The sequence below is a fragment of the Chamaea fasciata genome, unplaced genomic scaffold (genome assembly GCF_029207755.1).
Source record: "Chamaea fasciata isolate MVZ Bird 193981 ecotype frontalis unplaced genomic scaffold, bChaFas1.0.hap1 SCAF_6, whole genome shotgun sequence".
NCBI lineage: Eukaryota > Metazoa > Chordata > Aves > Passeriformes > Sylviidae > Chamaea > Chamaea fasciata.
The window spans coordinates 6088858-6114525 of NW_027094091.1; the positions used below are offsets into that span (position 1 = coordinate 6088858).

Genomic DNA, 25668 nt, shown 5'->3' on the forward strand with positions numbered 1-25668 from the left:
AACTGTGACCTAAATAGGAAGGAGATTCAAACTAGTGCTACAACATACTGTCTGCAGAGTGTAACAAGTGACAGGTTTGGGACACTTTGAGTTTCTCCTCTGTTTATCTAAAAACAAAACAACCTTTTTTGCTTTGATATCTTACAGGAGATGTTGCAAGCAATACTGCTTGGCTGATTTAGCTGCTGTCATACTGTGGTGGTTTTTTTCTTCTGTTGTGGTGAAATCTTTCCCTTGCTGTGGAACAGACTTCATCATGTCTTCCATGGGGGATCATTTGATCTATATTCATTCAGACTGAGGGCCATGTCCAGTTTTGTAATGGTTTGTAATGTATATCAGTGGTTTTACCTTTGGGTTACAGCAAAAATTACTTGATCCTTGAAGTTCATGTTTGGAAACTGCAAACCAAAGGATTACAGAGAGGAAATGAAGGAGGGGCAGGATGTTGAAATGCGTTTTTAGCGAACAGTTGTATTTGTAATAACCTCTAATCTGTAAGAACAAACCTCAGTGGAACTGTTAGTGAACTATGAGTGCTGCTGTTAACTCCCTCTGCTTTAAACCTCCTTTACTTTCTACACGTCAATTCCAAAGCAGTCATATTTGAATTCTTTAATGTGACTCATACCTACTTCGAGTTTTTTTTTTCTTTTCTCTGTCTGAAAAGGTTTTGTGTATGCAGTGTAAAGCTACTTTCACCCTTCACTGGCCAGCTTGTGGTCAAAATATTTTTCTGTGATCTATTTGAATATGTCCTGAGATTTATGATAAATTTGTTCTTGTGTAACACTCCCCACCCTGCTAGTTTCTCTTCCTTAACCTTCCTCGTTAGGCTTACATACTGTGGAAGCAAGAATTTCCAAGAAGTACTAACTGTCAGATGTATAGCTAAGCTGAAGTCTTGTTGAAAGAGATTGCACAGGTTCCTGGGCTTCAATATCCTGTAAAATTCAAGTGAATATCACAGAAGTTCCTGTGGTTTGTTTTGTTTTACTTACAGGATTAGCACATGAGCACCATCTAACTTGGATTTTAATTGGAACTGGATTTTGTTGTTCATTCCCAACATGGTTGGTTTATGTTAGAAAACTGCCATGAAGAAGAAGGTTGTAAGTGGTTTCTTAAACTTACTCATGGCTGATTATATCACATGTCCTTATCAAGTGTGTTTGTGCCCTGGAGCCGATTCTTTAGCTCTTCCTTCCAGCTGATCCCTCTGCAGTGTGCCTGTTTTAGAGAAAGTTGCTACTGATTGTCTCTTTTGCCATGCTGAGTAAGCCAGGCTCTGCTGAAGCAGACTGTGAGCCTTGCCTACCTCTGACTACTATTTTTTTCCTATTTACTTTTGTTCTCTCTCCTTTTACGGCTGTTTTGTGTTGGTGAGTGCAGTCACTTGTTCTTCTTGTCCTGCTCTGACCCTTCCAACTGATTAATTCCTCGTGATGCAGTTTGATGGTGTGACCTTGTGCTTTTCTATAAATGTGTCCATGATATCATTTCAATCAAGTTCATGAGTATTCCAGCCTTTCCTTATGTGGCTGATGTCACTCAGCTTTACCTCATGAAGTATGTTAATATAATGTAGTCTTTGGGGCATATTTTTCCCATTTTTAGTCTTCAGATGCATTGTCACAAAGACATATTGCCACCTCCATCTTTGGGCAGTTGTTTTTTGTGTTGTTTAGATTTCTGCTCTATATGAGGGCCTCAATATTGCTGCCTGTGTCTTGCAGAACTCAAGCGATGATTTAGCTGGTCATGGAGGACAATGGTACAATAGGGAGCAGGTTTGTGTGCCACACTTGAGATAAACATCCCAGTGCTCTGAAGTACATGAAACTAGGAGAGATAGAGTTCTTAGAAAACTGTCTGATCGTGATGAAGAAACAATTATTCTCTTCTGGTCTTTCAATCTTGTCTTTCCTGGAGTAAGCAACTGAGGTTCAATGCTTTGTTTATTTTTTTTGTAGGCAGTTCAGCTTTGTTGCTGTTAGGGCCTTTAGTGCAGACTATAACTTGACTTTTTTATTCCAAGTGCCATGTCATAGCATGGTTTTGGATAACTCACCCTTTTCCTTTTGGGACAAGGCGTAACTTCCAAGACTAGTTGTGTCATGCTGCTGTTCTGGGCTCCCTTGGACTGAAGTCTGGTCACTCAGCTCCCTTGCCTGTCTTACTTGTGGAAAGGTCTTTTAATCTGCTTTATGTCAGTGAGGGTAAGTAGAATATGACATTAATTGCTTTGCTGAGTGGGGTGTGTGATCTCCTCTGCTCTAAGGGCATGAAGATGGGCCAGGGAAGAGGTTTTTCTCTGGAACTATGTGCTGGTTTAGGGTCTGTTTGGATGGTAGAAAATGGGCATATGCAATGAAACCAAACTAGTAATTCAGATACAGTTCAGAGGCTTTTGAAAACTTTCTCAGGTCTCCACCCAAGAAGCTTCCTGTGAGATCAGTGCATACAAGAAGATAAGACAGTACTAGGTTTAAACTGGATTAGTGGAGAAGACTCATCTTCTGTGGGGTTTTTGATGTTCAGAAAGACTTCTTAACTTCAGTGTGGTATATAAACATATAAAATAACTTACTTCAAACTTGTATCTGTAAGACTACTTGAGTGTAATGACTGCTGGGGATTTTTGGTGAAGGAAGAAAATTGGCTTACAACAAATGCAGCTGCAGTCCTGATGTGAAATGAGCTTTTGTTGCAAAAATTACAAGGATGAGGACTTGTGTGTGTGTAGGGGAGGATTTCCATTTTGACATGAGAATGGTTTAAGTTTGAAAAAGCGAAAGGAATCTTGTCTGTTTTAGAAGAATTACGCAGGAATAGACAATGCCAAGAAGCCTCTAAAATCTGAGGACTTTTTTTTGGTATGGTTGAAGGGAGAGAGCAACAGGAAGATCACTCAGTGCTGGGAGGCAGTTCTCTGGTGTGGATTTAGAGTGTTTCTGGAATCTTTGTGGGGATTCACCAGTATTCAAGTGGTCAGGTGTATGAGGTTTTTAATGCATTTTGAAGCAAAGGATTAAAGAATTTTTGTTCAATGAAAAAAATTATTTATGGCAGAAGTTACAACTAGTATAGTTAGTTTACAGTTACTTTGACATGAGTCTAAAGAAAATCAGGAGTAAATGAGACTAAATTTCTTTTAACTCTTGCTAGTTTCTTCATATCTGGATATTTGGAGTTGTCCAATTTTCTATGCAAGCAGAAATGAAAAAATGAATTATTTTAACATGCTTTTAGGTCTTTGGTTGTCTTAGTTTCTGAATAATTCTCAAATTTGATTCACTTTTATTTATATAATTTATTCATTTTTGTGTAGCAGAAGGAGCTGGTTTCACATTTGCTCTTGAGATCAAGATTGAAAGTGTCAGTTTGGAGTGAAAAACGCTGCTTGTATTTGGGCAATGCAGGATGAAGTTCGGACCGGTGATGTTTTGATATCAGGAGGTGTTGCAGCCTTTTTTTTTTTTTTTTTTTTTTTTGTAGGTGATTTGCTGTTGTCATGGTTATAGTTTCTCTGCGCTGTTCCCAGTGTCGGAGATCCCACCACAGATTTTGAGGTTGCTTTGCCACGTGAACACATCTGCTGTGTTGTGTATGTGACTTTCAGGAAAATACTTTGATCAGACATCAGCTGTCTGGTTTAAAAATGCAATTAAATAGTTCAAGTAAATATTTGCATTAACTGGGAAATAAGGTGGTACCTAGGAGCTTAGGTCTGTTGTAATAATGAAGTGATAAAGAACAAAATGCAGCTCCTGAACAGGTCTTAACTCTGAAGTGCAGTAGAAGGTAATCAGGGACGAAATAAAACTTCTAGTGGAAGTCATCAACTGGATAAGTAGTAGATAGGTCCCTTTGTTAAGCTTAATTTTGCTACATCAAAAGATGTATCTTGCTGACAGGGTGTTTTTGATAAACCTGTAGTGGCTAAAATCCTCTGGCTTCAACAATAAAATGGCAGAAATGTGAAGTGCTTGTCTCAGCCCAAACCTTTTGGTGTCTGAGCTGCAGCGCCCTGTGTGAAACAGAAGCCTGGGTAGTTTTCCATTAGTCGTTCTTGTTGCAGTACTGGTGTGACACACTTCTCCGCCCAACAGCCTTTTTTAAGAATCTTGAACTTGCAGTAGTTAAAAAATAACTTGGTTCATTCAGTGCTCTGTGAAATGACTGTTCCATCGATCCGGATGTTTGCTTAACAGCTCTTCCATTTTAACTGTCTTCCTATGCTTTTGAGAAAATAGCAAATGCATCCTCAGTTCTTAAATGCAACTACTTCTGCTTGCTTCCAGTATTGCTGAGCAGTGTGCTGATAACTCAGTTATTAATGTGGCAACCTTGTAAACTTCAACCAAGTGACTAAGTACTCAAGTACTCAAATTAGATATAGAAACTGATAAACTGATGTAAACTAAACTGATTTCAACAACTACTTTGGCAAGTGTAACTGAAACATTTTAGAGCTAATCTTGGCAGTTCTTTTTTTTTTTTTTTCCTTTGATCCAAAAGGATATCCTTTCTTCTAGGTATTATAAAGAAGAATGATGGGGGAGCAAAAATGCGGAGTATTTAGGAAACTGGGAGAGGATCAACTCATTGAACTTTTTTGCAGATGTTTGTACAAATGTCTTTCTCTGACATAGGACCATTGCTACCAGCTGTATGAAATGCAGTGTACTCAACTGTACTTATGTTAAATTGAACTGTGCTTTATTAATGCAAGGTATACAGGATAGTTTGACAAGGGCTATCTTCAGTCTGTCAAACATATTTCTCCTGTAGTAGGGAAACACCCTCTGGTTTTAATTTGAAAACAGGACTAACATTTTTTCATGTGAATTATTTTGCAGAATAACCAAAGGAATCCTGGACTTGTAAATATTTTTTTCCTAATCATACCATCAATTTGACAACTCATTACTTTAAGGGGACAAGTTGTAGGAAGGCCCCATGAATGAGTTAAGGCTTGCCCATGTAGCAGTTACCAAGTGAATAGAGTAACCAAGTTACCAAGTGTGAGGTTTGAAGGACAATGACTGTTGTAGAATAGCTGAATGCAGACACTCTTCTTTTAGTGTAGTGCCTTTTCCCAATTGTTTCTTTGTATGTGCAAACCCTTAATTTCTGTTTTCCTCTAAAACAGGAGCATATCTTGGTATTCTGGAGGTTGCAAAAATGGGCCCTCTTGCTCAGTCAGTAGAATGTTTTGAACATGAAATATCTCCAGCATGAAAGTGTTTTTATGATGTGTTTCAGTGGGATAAAATATTGAGTTATATTTTGGAGGCCTATTGAAAATTTTTAGCATTCACTATTTGCAGTACCCTAGTGTTCCGGGTATCATTGCATAGTCTGCCTTGATCAGAAATATCAGTGTGTTGAAATTCTTGCAGATTTTTTTTGTATGTAAGTATTTCATTTTCAAAAGAACAAGATGTTCTAGTGCAATAGGAGAACAACATCCTGTGCCTGTCAGTGAAAGGGGAAGGAGAAGTGGTAGATCTCACTCTTGGTAGATCTTTAGGTCTGCATTAGAGCCAAGCCCTGGCTCAAGTGTGTCCCTTCTGGGGTCACTGGTGCCTGCTGTAGGTCGAGAGTCTCTCCTCCTTCCACCTTACCAGGAAGGATGCATGTAGCAGGGGGCTGCAATATCACACTTAGAACATTTCTAGCTCCTTACTAAAGATAAACTGCCTTCCCTCAGCCAAGCCTGAGTAGTAAAACCAGAAGGCACGTAGCCTAAGTGGTCCTTTTTTCCATGCAAGAGGTAGTCTAGTTTGTCACAACTCACAAATTCTGTATATGATTGCTTGGGCCTCTAAAGGTTTTACAAATGCAGAGTTTAAAGAGCCTTTAAGACCAGAGGTTGAGTAATTTAAGCTCTGCAAAGATGTTGGCCTTCTGGGAAAGGGTTTTGCATATTCCCAGGGTTCTTCAGGTGTGGCTTTTGATACTGTATGAGACTTTTTTACTTTGTCTGATTATATTTTTACTATCTCAGTTTTCAGTTCTGTTTTACATTGATCAGTGTGTGCTTTGCCTGTCTTCTAGACTTAATTCATATTACCAGTAAAGAGCAGGAGAACTTTGTGGTCTTGGCAGTATTGGAACAAGAATACTGTGGTTTAAGTTGCTTAGCAGTATTGAAAGTTTTCTGAACTTCAGCTGGTCTTGGGTAACTCTATTTCAACCAGTGTGTTGAAAATCACCCCTTTTAAAAGATGTATGTTACAAGAATATCTAAGTTTGAACTAGTAGGTTAAAATAAGTGATATGAAGCAGTGTTATGATGTACAAATAGTATGAAAGATCTTAAAACATATGACAGGTGCTTGTGGCTTAACTGTCATGTCCTATCTTGTAGAGCTTCAAGGTTGCTTGTAACTGCTGTAGTGTGTGCTGAGAGTGGCAGGATTCAGATGTACTTGAAGCATAGTCGACATAGAGCCTCACTGAAATTCTTCATTAGTGCACAAAACGAAAATAGATCCAGAAGCTGAGACTCTTGATGTGCTCCAAACCCCTCAAATACAAACCTAGTGTGGGGGTTTTTGTTCGCTTCTCTCCTTTCAGCATTTAATTAGAATTTGCTTTTGCATAATAGCTTGCCTAGCAGGTTTGGGGTTTTTTTGAGAAAGTTACTGTTGAGAACCATACTTGTTTTTAAGGATACTTTTCCTGAATCAAAATACATACTTGAAGGTTTCAGGGATTTCAGAGTGGTTGTACTGTCCTGGAGTCCTCAATGCACAGACCATTGTGTTAGGCATTTTATATTATTTTGGTTGTGTAACTCTTGTAACTTGAGCCTGTGTTACTATAGAACCAAAACTTTTTTTTTAAAGTTGAATTTCCAAGGGTTGTTAAACTTGCGTGTCCCAGAGCAATAAACTTACCTTTTTCAATTTTGCAAAGTTCACATAGTTTGCACAGTAAGGTGTGTTTTCAGGGCGTGCAAGTGTGCAGTTGGGTTGGTAAATGGCCCTTAAGCTTGTTAAATAGAAATACTTTGTCAGGTGAGCGGGAATGTAATAATGGAGTTTAATATGAACAGAAATACTTAACTTTGCAGTGGAGTGTGTTTCACTTCCAGACTCACCTCAGACTTATAACTAAATATATGCTCCGTGTTGAAAAATACTATTCTCTGGTATTCGTATTTTAAAAGAACCGATTTCTTTCTGCTCTCCTAGGGAGAGGACACCTGGTGGAGAGTTTGAATAACCGTAAGAAGAAATAAGAATTTTCTGTCCTTTCTGTTACTGAGCCCTAAGGTCCTTTAACAGCAGAAGTCACGGACCCTGAGTAGTTAGGTAGTAATTAATAATCTTGAACGGCTTCAGTATACTGGAAAGAACTTAATTGATTCCCATCTTTTGAGGCATCAATAAAGGGCTTCAAGATCCAAACTGTCTGGTTGTTTTCAACTCCTTTGGACAAAACCCTGGTTTAACTTCAGCTTATTTTACCTGTGTTCTGTGGTGGTTGAGCTCTGCAGAAGGTGTCCTCCTCCCTTCAGGAGTGGGCAGCAAAAAGAATTCAGTTTTAAGAGAAATGGGCCCTCAAGTCAATGGGGCACCTGCATGTCAAGTGTAATGTTATTGTGTCTTGTAGTGATACAGTCTGATTCAAAAACAATTAGATTAAACTTTAGGATATGATTAATCTGGTAAAAGTTATTCTCTGTTTGATGGGGCAGGAGGAATCCTTTGTAAGGCATACTTGGAATACCTGAAGTATGGATCCACTTCTTAAATCTTAACAACTAAAGAGTTGGATTCCCACCTTTAGCTTGAGTAAAGTATAACACAAACTCATGCAGATGGTCTCCAGACATTTGTAGTGGACATTAGCCAGCATGTGCTTGTGTAAATACAGCAATTGTAGAAAATGGTGAACTGTTGAATATTATCAGGGAATTTTGTGTACATATCACAATAAAATGTTTCTGCCTTGAGGAACAAGAGTGATACTACTCCAAATCAGGAGCAGTTAACACTGAATAAGTTAATGTTAGTGACCTTGTAGGCTAGTATTGATATGTTTATTCTGACTAGTGTCAGGAGACAAAGATTTGTTTGTGGCTGCTTACAGAGCACACACACAATTAATTTATATATTAAAAGGCCTTTCTGTACTTTAGTCCCTGTGCTCTGCCATTGGAGACCTTGAGATGGAAACATGTTGCTAAATAGTGATCATCATGAGGACTGAAGTAATACTGTTCAAAATGCTAGGTAGTGGTAACAAACTTACTGAGGTTTTTAAAAAAAAATTGTACGACTTTTTTTTAAAAAGTCACGTTTTGTTCAAACTACCTCAGTGCTTTTGGAGCATTATTTTTAAAGTTGGAGGTTCAAGATAGATATGATCAGACTTTACTTATAGATTATTAGCTACTTAAGTAGGATAAAATACCAGTCTCCTAATGGTTCCTGTCTTTTGCCAATGTATAATTTGATACAGTTAGAATCAGCTGTAGATTAATTTCACATAGGCTTACCATGTAAGAATATTGACTGAGAAACAGTTTGTGTTAGCATTATGGATCCCAGTTGCTTAGATCCCTTAGTCACTGGGGTGGAGGGGAGAGATCTCTGAATGGACTAGGATATAAATGGAGTTTGTACAGATTCTGCTGACTTGCCACAGTTCTTTTCACTGGCACCCAGCCACCCCTCAAATGGGTAAGGACTTGAGAGTTAATCACGAAGCCATTTCTTTGTGATCACTGATTTTTAAGGACAGATAACTGTTGTCTTTCCAGAGCCATCTGGTGTGTAAGGGGAGGGTGGATGGGCAGATACTCGCGAGCCTGATCCTGGATCTTTTTGCCATCATCTTCTCCAGTTGCCTTCTGAGCCTGAGATTCATCTGTCCCTGTAGTCCTGTCTGAATGCAGAATCATACTAAATATGCGTATGTACTAGCTAATAAGGTGTCAGCTTTGTAAAAGGAATCAGGTAGGTCCAAATCTTCACAAAAGTGTATGTTTATGTGCAAACAAGTGAGTATCCTTGCCCCCATGAAAGTTGGATTTTTTGCTCTAAGGCTTGCAACAAGCTGCATTTTTGAAGATTTCCAGATCCTCTGATTATATTCCTGGTTAATCACCAGTATTAGTTTGCTCTCATGTTGTAATATATTTGCAGGTTATGCAACAGCCTTAGGGAATTGAACTACAAGTTGTAATCTTAGTTTTTACTCTTAAACATACTTGGCAATAAATCTTAAATTTATTGCGACAGTTACTGTATGTGCTGGCTTTTGTCCATGTGCTTTGTGTGGCCACTCAAAGTACTGCAGACTGATTCTGTCCTTTGAACAGCTTTTATTGAGCTCTCTCAGTTGAGGCAGACTGTCCTTTGAGAGGTGTCCTCTCCAAGCAGCACTGATTTGGAGTTTTTTTCCCCTGGAGAGGGACAGACCACTTGGCACATCAGTGGGGAGCTTTGGCAGATGAGACACAGTGGTTGCTGCTGAGGCTTGTGGAGATGCTCCTCACCAGGAGCAGACTTCACCATCCTGGCTCTGATCCTGGGAATGGCCTGTCCATGTATTGTGCTGCCAAGGATGTACCTGGCAGTTCATTGCACTTGGTGTTGGAGGTGCTGTGTCCTGTGTCCTCCACTAAAAAAGAAAAAAAAAAAGGCAAAAATAAAGGAGTGAAGTAGAAGGAAACATCCCAGGGGGTGCTGGGTGGGCAGCACTGTTACATTTCCTTCACACTGAAATTATTGTTGCATAATTTGCCAGTGCCAAACGAATGTTCTATTAATAATATTGATTGCTTGAAAGTTTCAAAGCCCTCAAGACTTTGTTGGAACCCATTATAGTGGCTGTACATTTGTTGTGCCGTTGCAGAATTTAATTTTGACCTATGTACTACATGCTGGGAGTTATTTTGGTTTTGTGCTGCACATAGTCTGCTTCCTAGGAATGCTTTGACCTGTGCTGCAAGGCCCAGGAAGCCAGCTTGCAACCCTTATTGCTGCTGCCCTTTGTAACAAGTAAGAACTCTGTGAGCTCATATTTTACATGAGTTTTCTGCCTTGCTCTAAAGTAAAATTTCTTAGTCTGACACAGTTAACAGTGAAACTGTGGAATATTTGTACTACTCCTTGGGTAAAAACAAAGCTTTTGTCAGCCAGGAGGGTAAAATGAATATATTGGTGCTATCAAGTGCATTCCTGAGAACTTAATCAGCATGAACTCCCCAAAGTCTTGCTTCTCTCAGAGTTCAAGGAACCAGCAATCCCTTCATTCTGTCCCTTGTCATGCTGCAGAGACTTCCAGTGTTGTGTCACTTACTAAAAGCAGAATATCAATGTAAACTCAGAGGTAATTTGAGGTTTGGGGGGAGCTTTTGAGGGGGTAACAACTGCAGCTTGAAACTCATCTCTGAAACAGGGTGCTTGCAGCAGCTGCTTATGATTTGTCTCCCACTCTAACAGCAGCCTGGCATGGCAGAATGTACTTGTGACAAAAAAAAAAAATCTATGTGTTTAATGAGGGTAAAACTTGGCAACTATGTCCCAGAAAAGCACTGCCAGGAGTTGTGAACCTCTTTTCAGATGGCTTAATGCAGTTAATGATCAGTTGTTTCTTTCCAGATAGTAACCTCCTTTGTGTGAAACACATTGCCCCTTACATTAAAAAAATCTGCTCAGTTCTGTGAAGACAACATATAGTGTTACATCAGCCCGAGACTGTCCTTAGTCAGCAGGTTTGATTTCCAGAACATGATTAGGAGGATTGCTGCACAATAAATATTCTGAGTGATCCTAACTTGTGCTTAGATTTAGACTCTGTGGCTTCTTTTAAATGGGCAAGGAAAAGGGAGCTGGATAAAAGTATGCTCTTGCCTAAGCAAAGGAACAAACTAGAAAAACAGATGGTGCTAAAAATAGTTTATTACCAAGGTCTAAATATGGCTCTGTGATTCCCCCCCCCCCCCCCCTTATAAATAATGCAGCTATAAATCCTGCTAGGTATCAATAAATATTGAATTAACTCCAAACTGCTGAGTGTTACAGAACCTTTTGGCAGCTTTCCAAGCTTGGTGTTGCCCTTCATTCACAGGATCAACATTTAATTCCATAACAGGGGAGACCTGAAGAATTCATCCTCTTTGAATGGAAACATAGCTTGAATGAGTAGCTACAGGCTCAGGCATCCCATTGCAAGGGGAGGGGAGCCGTGCTTGATGAGTTTCTGCTAGGTCGCAGCCAGGATGAATCTCCTCCTTTCTTTTCTGCAACGCATGAACAATCAAAGGCTCCTTTTTTATCTATTGTTGCCATGGAGGGTGTCCATTTAAAGTTCGAATTCCAGCAGGCTTGGGAAGAAGGAAAGGAGATATAGGAGTAGGTTGGGCTGGGAGATGATAGGCAAGCTTCAAAAGTGAGCTGAAGACAAGCCAGCACTTTGTCCTGTGACAGGACAGAGCAGGCTGGGGGTACTTGGTTTTGAATGGATGCCTGGAAGTTTTTTGGAGCAGTGAATGAAACGCTGCTGAGGTAGCAGGCACAGAGAGCATCTGGCGTTTTGCTTTCTTTGCCTCTGCAGAGTGGGTCACAATGTGAAATTAGCCCCGAAATGGCATTTAATGAAGTGAGCCCTTGTGCTGGAGGTTCTCTGTGCTCTGACAGTGAGGGAGTATAAGCCCTGAGGATAGTGAAGAAAAGGAAATCTCATTAAGGATGGAGGTTTTCCCCCCTCTTTTGTGAATGGATTCTGTAACAAATGTCTTGCAGATACCAGAGCTGCTCATCGCTGGGTTGCTTTGCCATACCTGCAGTCAGCTCTGCGTGTATGTTTATGGCACTTTCCTGTAAGCAATGTGCCGAGAAGAGGAGGAGGCAGCTGAATATCTGCTGCAGAGTTGCTTTTCCCTTCTTGCAAGTTCCTGTATACAATAAGTATTCATTGCTGAAAGAGCTAATGAGTACCAGACCAGCTGCATTTGACATTATGAGAAAAGAAAGGGGCCATCTATTGACTCACATGCCAGGTTTCAGCCAGCTGTGGATTTTTTTTAATTATTACTTATCCCATCAGAAAATTGGATTATACTAAAATTATTGGTGATGTTGTTTGGAAAACAATACAATACTGAGTTAAGAGCTATGGTTCAGTGTTAAATATAGTGTACTTTATAGTTAATATGCCTAAGCTGCACCAGAGGGTTTAAAGAGATGTGAGAGCACTTTTCTCAGGTTTTACCATCTGGGTTTTGGCAGGTGGCAGGGGATTAAGTTATTTCTTTTCCTTTGCTCTAAATTGCAGGAGGTGATGTTTAGCAGAAGTGGTGAGTAGTGTTTTGTCATTGATACGGAACTTTTTCCAGATTTTTGGCCAAATATAAAATCCCAGTGTAATCTTCTAACACTTATTAGAAAAAGAAGTTGTACATCTTTGAATTTAACTCAGGGCAATATTCAAAATTCAAAATATTCAGTATTTTTGTAATAACATGTTAATCAGACTAATAGATAGTACATCTTTGTGGTACCTGAATGCAAGGATTTAACTCAGAAACTAGACTTTGTTGTTCCATACTCTGTTGCGAAACTTCCCTTGCTTTTTGACAGTTACTTTCTGACTTGATGCATCATCATCTAAAAGAGACCTTAAACCAAGTTGATTCATCTGAGGCTTTTCTCTGCAGAGAGGTTTATTAGAATTACTTGGAAAACTCTTAAATTTAATTGTCACTTGGTCCATTGTTTGTCTTGCATTGCATTGATCAGTTCCTGCTGCATGTATGCACTGGTGCATTGGTGTGATAAAAGCAGAACAGATATCTCAAGCCTGTGAAAATGAACTGATTGGCATTTCTCTACCTCACTTAGTGATGTCAATTTTTCCATTAGGATGGGAAATATTGACTTGTTTATATATTTTTTCAAGTACAGACAATTTGAGAAGTTTTTTCTGTTCTTAAGTTGCTGTTAGATGCAACTTCTAATGGAATATAGTTAAAAAGGAGATGTTTTCTGCATAAGCAATCTGGGAGGTGATGGTTTAGTGTTAAGGTGAGCTGCAGATAATCAAATAGCTCGTCTGTTTCTATATTTGAAAGTACTCACTTATTTTTGTCCTGATGACATGTGCTTTGCAAGAAAACTTGTGTTAGCAGAAAGGAATTGTAAATAAATGAGTCTTCTGATGAGTTTCCTGATTTCAGTTTTCATTATATTGATACCCATGTGACTAAAACTCAGAAGGCCTTCATGGTACGGTAGGAAGTTTGCATGCTGGGGAAGCATAAACAACCTCATTTTTAAAACAAAGCACATGTAATAATTGGATGTACAGGTTTTTTTGAATGTTGTAGATTTTTCATGCAAACTCTGGATTTACTGCACAGTAGAAGAAAACTGAGGCCATACGGTGAGAGGTTGAGCTCAGTTTTAGTGTTACCTCAGTGTTTTAGGAATGAGTGTTGACTCAGCCTTACACAAGTTGTGTGTACTTTGCTTCTCCTCTGACTTGATGTGTTTAAAACATGTATTACACTGAAGGATAAAGGACCCACATATATGGTTTCCTGACTTTTTAGGAAAACATACTGAGCATCAACTGCTGACATGTTGTCAGCTTTGGTATTTGAACCAATAAACAAGCTTGTCTGAATTTTATTTATCAAACAGGAGCTGTAGTATAAGCTGACTCAGTATTAAAAATATATAGCAGTCTTGTCACTTAATGTCAGGAACACTTCCTGAACCACATGATTTCAAAAATGTTCAAATAGTCCAAAATCAGATACTGAACTAGAAAAATGCAGTCCTTGCACCATTCACCTTCAATCTCTGGTACTAATTCTGTTCCTCTCAAACAAACACATTGTGTTCAATTTAACTTGTCTCTGGAAATAATTAGTGGTAAAGGTCCACCCACAGTTTGAATTAATGCTCGTGGAAGAATTCACTGTTAAATTGTGGGGTTTGCATTGAGCTGAGCAAAAGATTCATAGCAGCACTTGTGCTTTGTCTTTGTGTAGGTGCCCATGTGTCCCTCTGTGCACTTGCATAACAAGATCTTAGGGCTTTGTTTTGGACAAGTATTTCTGTAGTGGAAAATCCGTTTGAAGAAGGGGGAACTGTTCCCAAGCTGATGGGGTAGTTTTCCCTTTTTTTCCCCCCATCCCCCTCCCCTGGCAGAAGTGAACTTTATGGCCCAATTATAGAATCCCTTAAAATGCTAGTTATGATGGAGTTCCAGCATAACCCAATAATATAGGTGAGTCTGACATCTGTCAGTAACTAATGAGGGTAGCATTGGAATTTGGAGTTTACTTCTCTAATTTCTCCAAAGTTTGACCCATCATATCAACTTAATATTGGACCCAAGGATAAAAATAAAAGAAAAAAGGAACATGCAGGAATTTTAAGAGAAGTCGGTATATGGATGTACACTGCAGCAGTCGGTGCATATGTGATTCAGTTGTTAAAGTAATTGTTTGCAGCTCATAGAAAAGTCATGAAGGAATAAGACCTTGGCTAAACTTCTCAGGAATAGAACTTGTCTATAAAAATAGATGACACATAAATGGCAGGAAATGAAGCCAATATGGTCATGTTTTGAAGCCACAAGGGTCAAATCCTATCCTGTGTTACTCCTGTGCATAATCAGTCAACTTAAACCTTGTTACTTGAGAGCAGAGTTTGGCATGGCAAAGCAAACTTTGAAATGTCACTTTTCATTTGAAGTTTTGTGGGAGCACAGGTACAGCCTTTTCTGGTCTAAATGTATCTAGTTAGAAACTGAGAAACTTGTTAAAACTCCTGGGGTGGGAGGTAACTTTTTTGTTTATTTTGTTTCAGAGCTGATTGTAGTCTGTTAGTTCCTCTGTCAGAGGAATAATACATCAGAAGGCTTTGACTACCCAGGGTGGTCTTTGTTTTTGGATCCTGAATGCTGAACACTGAGAGATGGTACTGCAAGCAATCATAGTCTTGTTAAGCAGTTTTCTTGTGCTGCTCCTTTTGTGTCTTGTGTTTCTGTTCAGGGATGTGTGTGTAGCTCATGTTAATGATGTGTGCGTGCCTTCTTTATTTCCCAGTCTAAAATGTGGAAAAATAGATGCATCTTTCATCTGTATTAATTTGATTTGATTTAAACTAAATGTTTGTAAAATTATTTTGTCATATTACTAAGGAAGATGGTAATACACAGTTTAAGTTGTTTCTTGCTTCCGCAGCCTGTTTTCTTTTTGAAAGGAAAGGTAATAGTTCTTGAATAGGAAAAGAGGGAATGAGTCTGGCAAAGCATGAATCACTTCTGCTGGGAGAGCATGTGCTTACATTGTTTCCCTCTGTGTACTTCTACTACAAAACCAGATGTGCTTATCATCCCTGTATGCACACAAGTGGTGCAGCTGTTTGTTCATCACACTATTGCTCATTAGTGCTCTTGGCTGATTGGATTTGCCAGACCAAAGCCTCTTGAGCTTATGCAGCTCAAGCATAGTAGAGGCCCAATTCCATATTGTCCAGCTCTTCAGTCTATCCATAAGGTGAATAAATTCACTGTCCATAATAGAGATGTGCTTAGGGTCAAGCAGTGAGCAGGAAAATAATCAGGATGTAGGTGGGCAAAGACAGTGGTTTACCTTAAGGCTGAAGGATTTCTGTGGAACTGCAAAGACCCCTGACTGCAGCTGTTCCTGAAGCAAGACCAGAGCAAGAACCCATCCTCCAGGCCCTTTCCCTGCTCTTTCAGTGCCCTTTGGAATAATTTTTTTTTTTTTTCTGTGGTGCTTCTTTGCCTTTGAAGAAAGCTGTTTTAATGCATGGGTGCATTTCATACAAACACTGCTGCTGTATCTAGGAATTGTCCTATTTGGCTTAAACCTCCTTCTCCGTGGCCCAAGCCTTTTGTGCTGTGTTATGCAGCTGAACAAAGCAATGTCACTGTGTTCCACTTTGGCACTGTATTGATTATTAGTCACTTCAGAAGGGTTAAATCCTCCGTGTGAGCCCCCTCTGTTGTAGCTAATGGCATAATTCATAGCATCTGTAGGTGGCTGCTGGACTGGTCCTAAGAATAGCTGAAACTTTCTCTAGTTAATTACATGCAGGTGAAATAGGTAGGCCTGATGTTTGTAGAGTGTAATTCCACATTCTTACAATAAAAACTTGCATGATTTATACTTAGGGAAGGTAAAAGGTTGCAGTTCACAAATCCACTGAATTAGAATATCTAAGAGGCTAACATCTTGATTAAAATACTGTAAACTTTTAAATACGTGGTTTAATGTTGGTCTGGGCTTTATAAAGGGGAAAATTGCTATATATGTTCACCCTCTCCATGTTAGCACTAGTGTTGAATCATGTTCTTGACTGTATTACAATAAGTACTGCATTAACTTGCTTAGCTTTCAATTTTTCTTTAAAAGCAAACAAAAGTTAACCCCTGAGATGAATGGTCTTGAATTTGTAGGAGCTGCTAAACCCCAGCACTGAGTTTCCCTGACTAAATTGCCCCATCTGACACAAAATTTAATTTTTAAAGGAATAGTGACAAAATGACAGTAGTGGTTTGGCTGCTTAAATTCATTTCAAACACTTTTACGCTGACAAATTTTTCTTTAATCTGCTAAATTTCTTAGTTTCTTACATTACTTAATGTTGGAACTTCACTGTCTGTATGTACTCTGTAAGGAGGAGAAGGGTGAGCTGATCGCTCTGAGGGTGGCTGGGGATGCTCACAGTTGTTCAGATCATCTTTGCAAACCACTCAATGGAAAAGATACTTTGTTTGAGAGGTTATTTAGTTTGAGTGTGAATTTTACTATGGTCTGTGCAGTGCCCATGGTGGATGATTTTTAAGTCTGAGTTTGGGGCAAGGGGGAGTAGATATTTGGGTTGAACTCAATCCATGGTATTTGTAATCTCTGATGTATTTGGGATCTGCCACGCCTCCAGCTTGGCTGTTTGGGTTGTGGTGTGATAGCAGTGATGTTAACTGGTTACAGGTTTCCTAACTAGGGGAGTAGGCTGCTTTACAGCTCTGGAGGCTGCAGTGCCAGAGTTCTGAGATGCCCTCCCCAGTGCTGGGGACCCTGTGTGGGTGCAGTGATGTTTAGTCGGGGAACTGGACCTCAAATTCCCCTCCTGTCCCCCAGTCTTTGTGCATTTTATTTTCTTTCACTTGGACTCTTTAACTGTTCTGGTAGTTTCTCTCAGTTACTTCACATAACGAGCAGTCTTGTATTCTGGCGTATCTGAGCATAATCAGATAAATTCAACGTTTTGCCTAAATATTTCTTTAAGTCTTATTATTTTTTTTTTCAACTAATGGCATCAAATAGCCAAATTAAATCACAGATTCTTGCAGCTTATAAACAAAACTTATGAGGACACTGTGGCATAATTTAGAATATGAGCATAAATATCTAGGCCAATAAATAGATCAACTTTCATGGTAGACTACACCAGAAAACTGCACACTTAAATCTAGAACAGTCTGGCTAGTGGGAGATGAAAGCCTGTTACATCATGATGCTGTTTAGCATCTGATGTGAAATGAGTTGATGGCAGTTTCCTTCCCTTCCTGGGCACCTACATCTAAAAAATTGAAATAATCTTAGAAGACTTAGCAGAGACAAAGCACTGAACAATCGTCGTTTTGAGATGTAGACGTATTGTTGTGTATTGCTGTCAGCTTGTATTGATTTTTAACTGGGTCTTTGGCACTGCAAATAGAGTTTTACCTTATTTGACTAGAAGAATTGCAGCAGTAATTCTTTCTCTGCTGGAAGAAATGGTTATTATAGTTCAATGTCTAATTACGTGGCAGAATGTTAGAGGCTGTTTGCTCTTTCTCATTCATATCCAATATTCCAGTCCTTTTCTGATTACTAGTTATGGATGATGACATAACCATTGCCTTTTTAATATATAAAAGTACATGTCAAATTTCCAGGAAAACGAGGGATAACTTAGCAGAGCTAAAAAAAAGAGAATAACATCTTTGGTTCCAAAGAAATTTGAACAGAGATTCGATTTTGCCCATGAAGGTGTCTGGAATTTTCTTGGGATTTGATGGTTCCCACATAATACATAAATAGAAATGTTTTTGTTCGCTACTTGTTTTTTAACCTGGTGCAAGATAAATAATTACAGCTCTTTTGACTTACTTCAAATGCATAACTTGAAAATCTGCAGTGGTTCTGGACCCTGAAGTATTTTCCAAGACACTTGAATTATAAAATGTAATGTTTCTACACCTTTTCATTTCTTGTTTGAGCAGGGAGAGATCATTTCCCACTTAACTTTGGCTTTTAACTTCTAGTGCATCAGCAAGTTTCAAGCACATAACATCATGGAGAATACTATATTGTTTTCCTCCTGTCAGCACCACTTTGTACCAGTGAAGCAGTGTTTCTACTCAGCTACAAGTTTCTTGAAAGGAAAGGTTAGCTGCAAACACTGGAGTGTTCACAAAATGCTCAGTGCAATTCAAGACAGAAAAGTCAGAGTCAAATGTTGAGAGATTTACTCTACAGAAAGATTAGTAGTTTGTTACATAAACATAGCATTTTTTTCTCACTATTTTTGACTTCATGCATAGTGGAAGATGAAGGGTATAGGACTGTGATGGAATGTTTTTTAATCTATGCAACTAGTTGACATTTCTAATCATTCACAGTAGACACTACATATCTCCAACTTGAGTTGTCACAGGGGAAGGTATTAATCTAAGTAACCAGGTACATGAAGTGAAAATTCAGTTTACAGGGAGGGACGCCCTTCACATCTCTGTGTGGTTGGATGTGATGTCAGCCAGGTGATGGTTTGTTCTCAGTGTGACTGAGAGCTGCTCAGCATCAGGCTTTTGTGTCAGTTCTTATGAAGTCCTTCCTTAAGCCTCCTCCTTAGCTTCACTGGATGGAGTCTCTTCAGATAACAAATTTGTACCATGGTTGAGTTTTGTGGTTGCTGTGACCCAGCTGTGACCTCTTTGGGGACAGGTTGGTGTCTGAGACACGAATGCATTGTGCTGTTTGTGGTGCTTCCCATCTGAAGTTTAACTATGAGTTACCATCAGTAAAGGCATTTTTTGAGCCAGTCTCACTAATCTACAGGAAATGTAATTCAAGGAAGTGAAGTAAGGACCCATAAGTAAGGGAAGGACTTGTAAGAGTAAGGAAGCTCTCAAAGGGAGAAGTGCAGCCCATCTAACTTACCCCATCTCCATGGAAGGAACAAAAGAGTCACATGTTGCTCCACGTTTGGGCTCTGCTACTTCAGTGTTTTGCTCTTGGATTAGATGCTGATACTCCAGGAAATTGCAGATTCACCTCATCATGAAGACCACTGCACCATCAACATATTTCATATTACTGGTAGAGAGACTTTAACAGTCAAGAAATCCTGTGTGCCAGTCTTAAAGCAGCATCTCTTGTGCCATCATAGGCAAGTCTCATGATGGGACAGGAAGAAAGCCAAACAACCAGTCTGATTAGTCTGATGAATTCCCTCTCTTCCTAAGCCTGTGACTTGAGGGAGCAGCCCATCCCGAGGTGATAACTGGTGCTGAGAAAGCAATAGGATGGGCTGAGGGCTCCTGGTGGTTTCAGGCTTCCTTTGCTCCTCAGTGTGTGCCAGCTGCTGCAGCTGCACCTCTTCAGAGCAGCTGGATCTTCACCCCCACTCAAAGCTGAGGGGTGGACTTGGAGGGTGATGGGGGCTTGGGGGAGAAGCATGAGAACTGCTGCTCCCATTATACACTAGGTTTTCATGCACATAAGTGTCTTATTTTTTCCCTTGACTACTGTAGCAAATGCTCTAGTCTTGTTAGTAAAACAAAAACAACCTTTTTATTGCTTCTTATATTTGGAAAGTGATGTATTACAGGTTTCTGAACTGAAGGTTTAATAAAGAGCACAGACATTAGTTTCCTTTCAAGCTGCTCTGGGCCTTTCTTGTTTGCTTTGTATGGCAAGGGTCTAGAGAGATTTCTTTTATTTCCTTCCCCACCATTGTTTTTGGTACAGAGTTGGGGTTTTTTTTCTTAATATTCAGACATTTTATCGCCTCACTTCTTTTAAAACTGAGGTTCTTTTTTTTTTTTCCCCTTTTTTTCCATCACACAAAAGAATACTTCTAGCTGATTGAGTTCTATCCATTGCCAACTGTGGACTCTTTTGTCTTGCTAGTCCAGCATCTTTTATAAAATGAGGACCATTGAGCAAGTACTCGCAGGCTCCCCACTGAGCCCAATTGTTCTTGAAAGGTGTGGTACTGTACCAGTGTAACATGGAAAGCTGCAGTTCAGAGGGCCTGAATGCATTGCAATTTCTACCTTTTGCTTTGTGAAAGGAGCTGGATTGTGCTGCGAGATAATAAATCCACCTATTTTTAGTTTGGTGAGGTTGTGACAAGTGGGTGAACAAAGAACCAGTTGAATGCACTTGCTGTTGTGTTGAAACCGGCTAAAAGTTCCCATTCAAGTGGTTTCAGCACAGTACAGCTAACAGGCAATTTTCCATTTATGTACACAAACCTTCTAGAAAGACAGCTGTGTGGTTGGATTAATTTCTAGCAGTAAATTGAATAAAAGATATTTTGAAGGGGGACTCAGGAATTCCTTTCTAAAGCATTGAAAGAAGAACTTTCAAAGCTTCCCTTTATTTGGTTCCTTTCCCTCCCAGTACCTACTATAAGTTTAAAGAACTGAAAATATTGTCCCCTATATGTGGAGATAGGACACACATTGTTGTGTTTTTTCAAAGCAATGAGATAAACTTAGGATTAAATATACTTAATGTTTTTTACTTTAAATATATAGTGGTTTGCTTTTAAGTAAATATGAGAGAAATTTGAACCTGTTAGTCATAGAAAGAAACTCAAATGTTCTCAAATATTTCTAGCTGTGAGCTATAAAGAAGCATTTTGAAAACAGGAATGTATATTACACCAAAGCTGTTTTCACAGGAGAGTGAAATTTGAAAATAGCAGTCTTTTTGATCATGCAAGGTTATTTATCTTGTTGGTGTTAGTCACATGCAAAATTGGATATGGGTTTTAACCACGGCTGACAAAGACTTTGAATTCCTCCTGACAGAACTATGACCAGCAGTAATTTTTTTCCTGAGAGCTCATCTTCGGATGCAGGCCTTGGTGTTACATAAATCAGCTCCTAGATGAGATCTTGTTTGTCTGCGCAAACATACGAGATTATCCCTTCTAGATCTTTCTGGCTGAAAATGTATGACTTGTTAGCTAATTATCTAATGTGTGTTGTGAGATATGAAAGCTGTTTGAGCAGGGGAAGAGCAAAACAAACCTCTGATCAGTAGAGAAGTGTGTTGCATTGGTGTGTTTAATGTGGTGCAGGCTCAGGGAATGCTGCTGCATTGCTTTCTCTATGGAGGGGTGCCAGTAACGGGGCTCCCATCCCATCCCAGGGCTGATCACCCTCAGCCTGCCTGTGCTGTGACTGAGCCCCGAACCTTGAGTGCTGTGCTTTTTACCTTCACCTGAGCTTTTCCTCCAGTGAACTTTCCATGTAGATTTGATCTATGTACATCCAAGGAAGTGTGTGATCTTGCAGCATGGCAGTGGCATTGTCTGCCATGTGTTCCATATGCAACATCAACCTGAGGGATCAGGCTAATCCCCGCACCCCAGTGAGCTTTCCTCTTTTAACCAGCTGTATACAGACAAGGGTAATTCAAATTTCTTCTGGATTTGTGAAGTTTTGTTTAAAATTACCCTAAGATACTGGTAAGCCCCCTTGTGTGGGTGCCTGATGTGCATTGGTAAAGTAGGAACCATTACACTGTTCTCTGGAAGAGCATCTGGAATACAGCATACTAGGAATGTTGCGATGTTCCCATTTCAAATAAACAAATATAAAATACTTAAGAAATGACAAATTGGGGGAGGAAGCTGGAAATGGGTGTGAAGGTTGATCTTGTTCCTTGTGGATCTCCTTGTAATACAATGATTGCCGTGTATGAGGCTGGAGTCACTTAACCAGTGAGAGACTGAAAATGAGTGTGACATTCTGTCTTGCACCACCTCTCAGGGGGGCCTTGGCTCTTTCACCTTCATCTCACTAGGTGCTTGCATGAGGCACAATTTGGAAGTTGCTCACTTTTTAAAATTTAAGTTCTGCTCTCTGTGTATTTGTTTTTTTCTTAAGTGCTCTTTCTGGATTCTAGCCAAGGATCCCTTATATCCCCATGAGGAGCTTAGGCATTTTTCCTTTCTCTCTGGTACAGAGGTAGTGCATTTACTGAGTTTTTCTTTTGCTGTTGTGCAAATAAAGATGAGTGCCCCTCTAGCTTTAATATCCTTTGAATTTAAACAGAACTGTTCCTGAGCTCTTGTTCAGACAGTACCCATCTGAAAGACAAACTAAGCTGACTCTGGAGCAAGATGCTTCCAGTAGAGGCTTGGGTTTCTTCTGTTTGAGATTACCCAAATGTGCCAGTTGTCCTGGCAGTCTCACTGAGGTGACGCCTGAGGATTCATTCTCTGCAGGGGAAATTAATTGTTGACCAGGCTGCAGTGCAGCTGTCTGACCTAAATGCTGGTGTCACCAAATGCTCTGGATTTGCCAGAAACCCAGTACAGCAAACTCTTTCCTCATGTAGTTGGCCAAGGGTACATTTTTGGGTCTTCCTGCATAAAAATGGGGACTGTTTTTCTCACAAATGGGAATCTAGGCAAAATATCCATGCAAAGCCTGACTTTGTATTAATTAAATACTATTCTTCCTCTTTCTTCATGCCTCTCATTTCCAGGATTACTTTAAACACGTGGCACTCTTGAGTACATATGTTCAAACCATTCAAGAATTTCAAGAATTTATTCTGTTCCTCCTGTCCAGTCATGGTTAATATAGTCATGGTTTCTCTCTTTTTTTTTTTTATTGCAGACTTTAAAAAATTCCAAAAGTCTTTGCTCCCTTGACTATGAAGATGATGATGATGACACACAAATGAAGACAATTGTGTCATCCCCATGTGACTCAAATGATCTTATGAACATCATCACCCCCGGCTCCAGCCCGATGAAAGAGCAGCTGGATGAAGGGAGGCACCACGGGTCATGCCAACGTAGCTTCAAAACAAGGGATTATAAGAAAGCAGACGCAGTGTGTGAAAGCGACGAGGACACGAGTGATTGTGAGAGCACTGAAGAAGGAATCTTCCCTCTAGACTGTGGGGACTTGGACCTAGAGCAGATCGAAAACAACTGAGGCTCCAAGTTGTGTGCTAGAATCAGAATTGTTCTAAATTAAAGTGATAGAGGATTACCTTTGCCATGCATAATCCATGTCCCTGAATCTCTGTATTGCCTATCTTTGGGCCTGTGTTAGAAGAAATGTTTCAGGTGGGGGAAAAAAACGTGAACCATTGTTACCTGTTTAGTCTTATTGGTCAATACGTGGATGACAACAACAAAAAAGTAGGAGGTTAAATGTTATTTTGAACATTAAGGAATAATTTTGATTAAAAATTTCCTAACAAATATTTTGCATTTTTATGGCTTTTACAGTTCTGGAGAAAAAGCATCTCTATTTTGAAACGAATTTTCAGAAGGGCATTCTATAAACCTAAATCTGTCTACAGTGATTCTGGTGCGGGTCTATGTTGCTTTTGTTAAAGAGCTTAATGTGAAAAGTGAATTGCATTATGAAATTGGTAATAAACCTTCAGATAGAACTCTTAAATATCTGGTTGACAACTGGTCCAAAATACTTAACTGCCATCTTTGACAGTGTCTGGTTAAAAAACAACTTCATAACATGTACAAATGTTCTTTTCATACATTCAGGACTTTTTGATCAAAATATGGTAGTGACCTTAAAGGTTAACATTTTTCATTATTTTACTACTTGAATTGTTTTCTAGCCTGAAGCAATGCTAATTAAGGTGGGCTAAAACTGCAAGTAGCTGCCCACCTACTTGGTCATTATGTTTTCTGTGTTTCAAAAGAATGTACAACAAGAGCACTTGAACTTTTAGACAGGGACTTTGTAATGATCAATTCCCCAGGAGGTGATCCCTTCAGCAATACTAGAAGGAAAATAGTCCTTGAATTAAATAAAATGACATTTTGCTTTGCACTTGTGTCTGTTCATGGATTTTACTGGTGAAAAATGTGGTAGATTTTGTAGTGTGGTACTTACGCGTGGAATTTGGTGGATGGGAAGGGCAGATTTCTGGTCATCTGAAACAAAAGTGACATCAGGTTTGTCTGGAGAGCTGCAGAATAACTCATCCTGGATCCCAAAAGTGTCTCAATGATTACATACACTGGAATCATCTCAAATGTCATACTGCACTCATTGCAGACTATTGCAACACATACTTTATTTAGTTCAGTTACAATAAGAAACTTCCTCAGCGAGGGAGAAATTGATCTCAAAATGGTGTTAAATGGGGTAGGAAAAGGAAAGTGAGATAAAGGCATTTGAATCCATCACGTTAGTGTGCTTAAATGAGCCAGCTTCTACTGGAACTTGTGCCATAAACTCAAAATCCAGCAACCAGTCAGCTAATGGAATATGATTAAATATGAAAAAAATTACCATGAGGGATGTGCCAAAGGCTGTGGCATGGTATGACACAGGATCCAGCCATGTGTGTGGTTTGGGTCAGCCTTTGATCATAACGGGATTAGCCCTTAATTACTGAACAAGTGCACGTAACTCAGAATCTAAACAAATTTTTCAAAGGGTATTCCGTAAGATGCCCTAAACACTTTTCTTTTTCCTTTTATGGCTCCCACTGCAAGTGGCAATGATCAGTGCTATTGATACTGGCATGTGTGCGTAGTAAGGTGCAAGAACGCTGCAGAGACTTGCCAATTCTTGGTGTGTTACTGCATATTGTGTGGGAGCAGTGAAGCCACTCACTGTTGGTGGAAATCATTCTCCTTTTTTCTAGATGAGTAAATAAAGGAGTTGCTGTTGGAGGCAAGACTTGAGTTCCTTCAGAAGCTCCTGTTGGGAATGTCTCAGCCTGCAGATGCGTGCTGTGGGGCAGCACAGACCAGACAGGTGCTGGCACATACAGCCATTTGAAATAATCTTGTATGATGGAAGATCCCTATTCTTGGTGCTTCCTCCAGAAACAGGGAGTGAGGTGCAGCCTGTTCCCCTCGTGGGTAGATGGGAAAAGTGCTGCAGTGTGGTGATGAGACACTGGGTAATGGAACAACCCAGCTCACTCCTGGGCTGCAGCTGCTGGCTGCAGAACTGCTTTTCCTCTCAGTGTATTCTTAATTGAGCAATAGAGGTAAGTAAAAGTGAATCTAGCTTTAATGCAGGATTGTAGCAAAGGCCAATTGGACAACTGGGATCACTTAAAAGCTAATTTACCTATTTGCAAGCACTAGTTAAAAGTGTGATGGCATGGAATGAGAAAGCTAATGTGGCAATCCATTTAGCTCTTCCTCCCCTAAGGAAGACAAGCTGCTGGAAGAAGTAAAAGAAGAAAATGCCTCAGAGGACACAGATAGTAGGAGGAGGTTAAGATGTGCATTGTCAATGAAAAAATAACAAGAGCTGAAGCCGTCAATAAGATGGTGATAAAGCAAAGGCAAGGGTAGACAACCAGATAATATTTGTTCAAGCTTTGAAATACAGCCTGCCTGTGGTGTTGATGAGTTGCTTTTGTAGGTGTGC

At 39.6% G+C, this 25668-nt stretch overlaps 1 protein-coding gene across 2 annotated transcripts in view; it reads left to right on the forward strand.

Annotated features, from left to right (window-relative positions):
• The window catches only part of FAM53A (family with sequence similarity 53 member A), a 70462-nt gene extending 46357 nt beyond the window's left edge, over positions 1 to 24105 (forward strand). For both annotated transcript variants that reach the window (XM_066185317.1, XM_066185318.1), the window contains exon 5: positions 22912 to 24105. In XM_066185317.1, the coding sequence (XP_066041414.1) occupies positions 22912 to 23235 (324 nt within the window). In that variant the 3' untranslated portion in view covers positions 23236 to 24105. The remainder of the gene's footprint in view (positions 1 to 22911) is intronic.
• The last annotated feature ends 1563 nt before the right edge of the window (positions 24106 to 25668 follow it).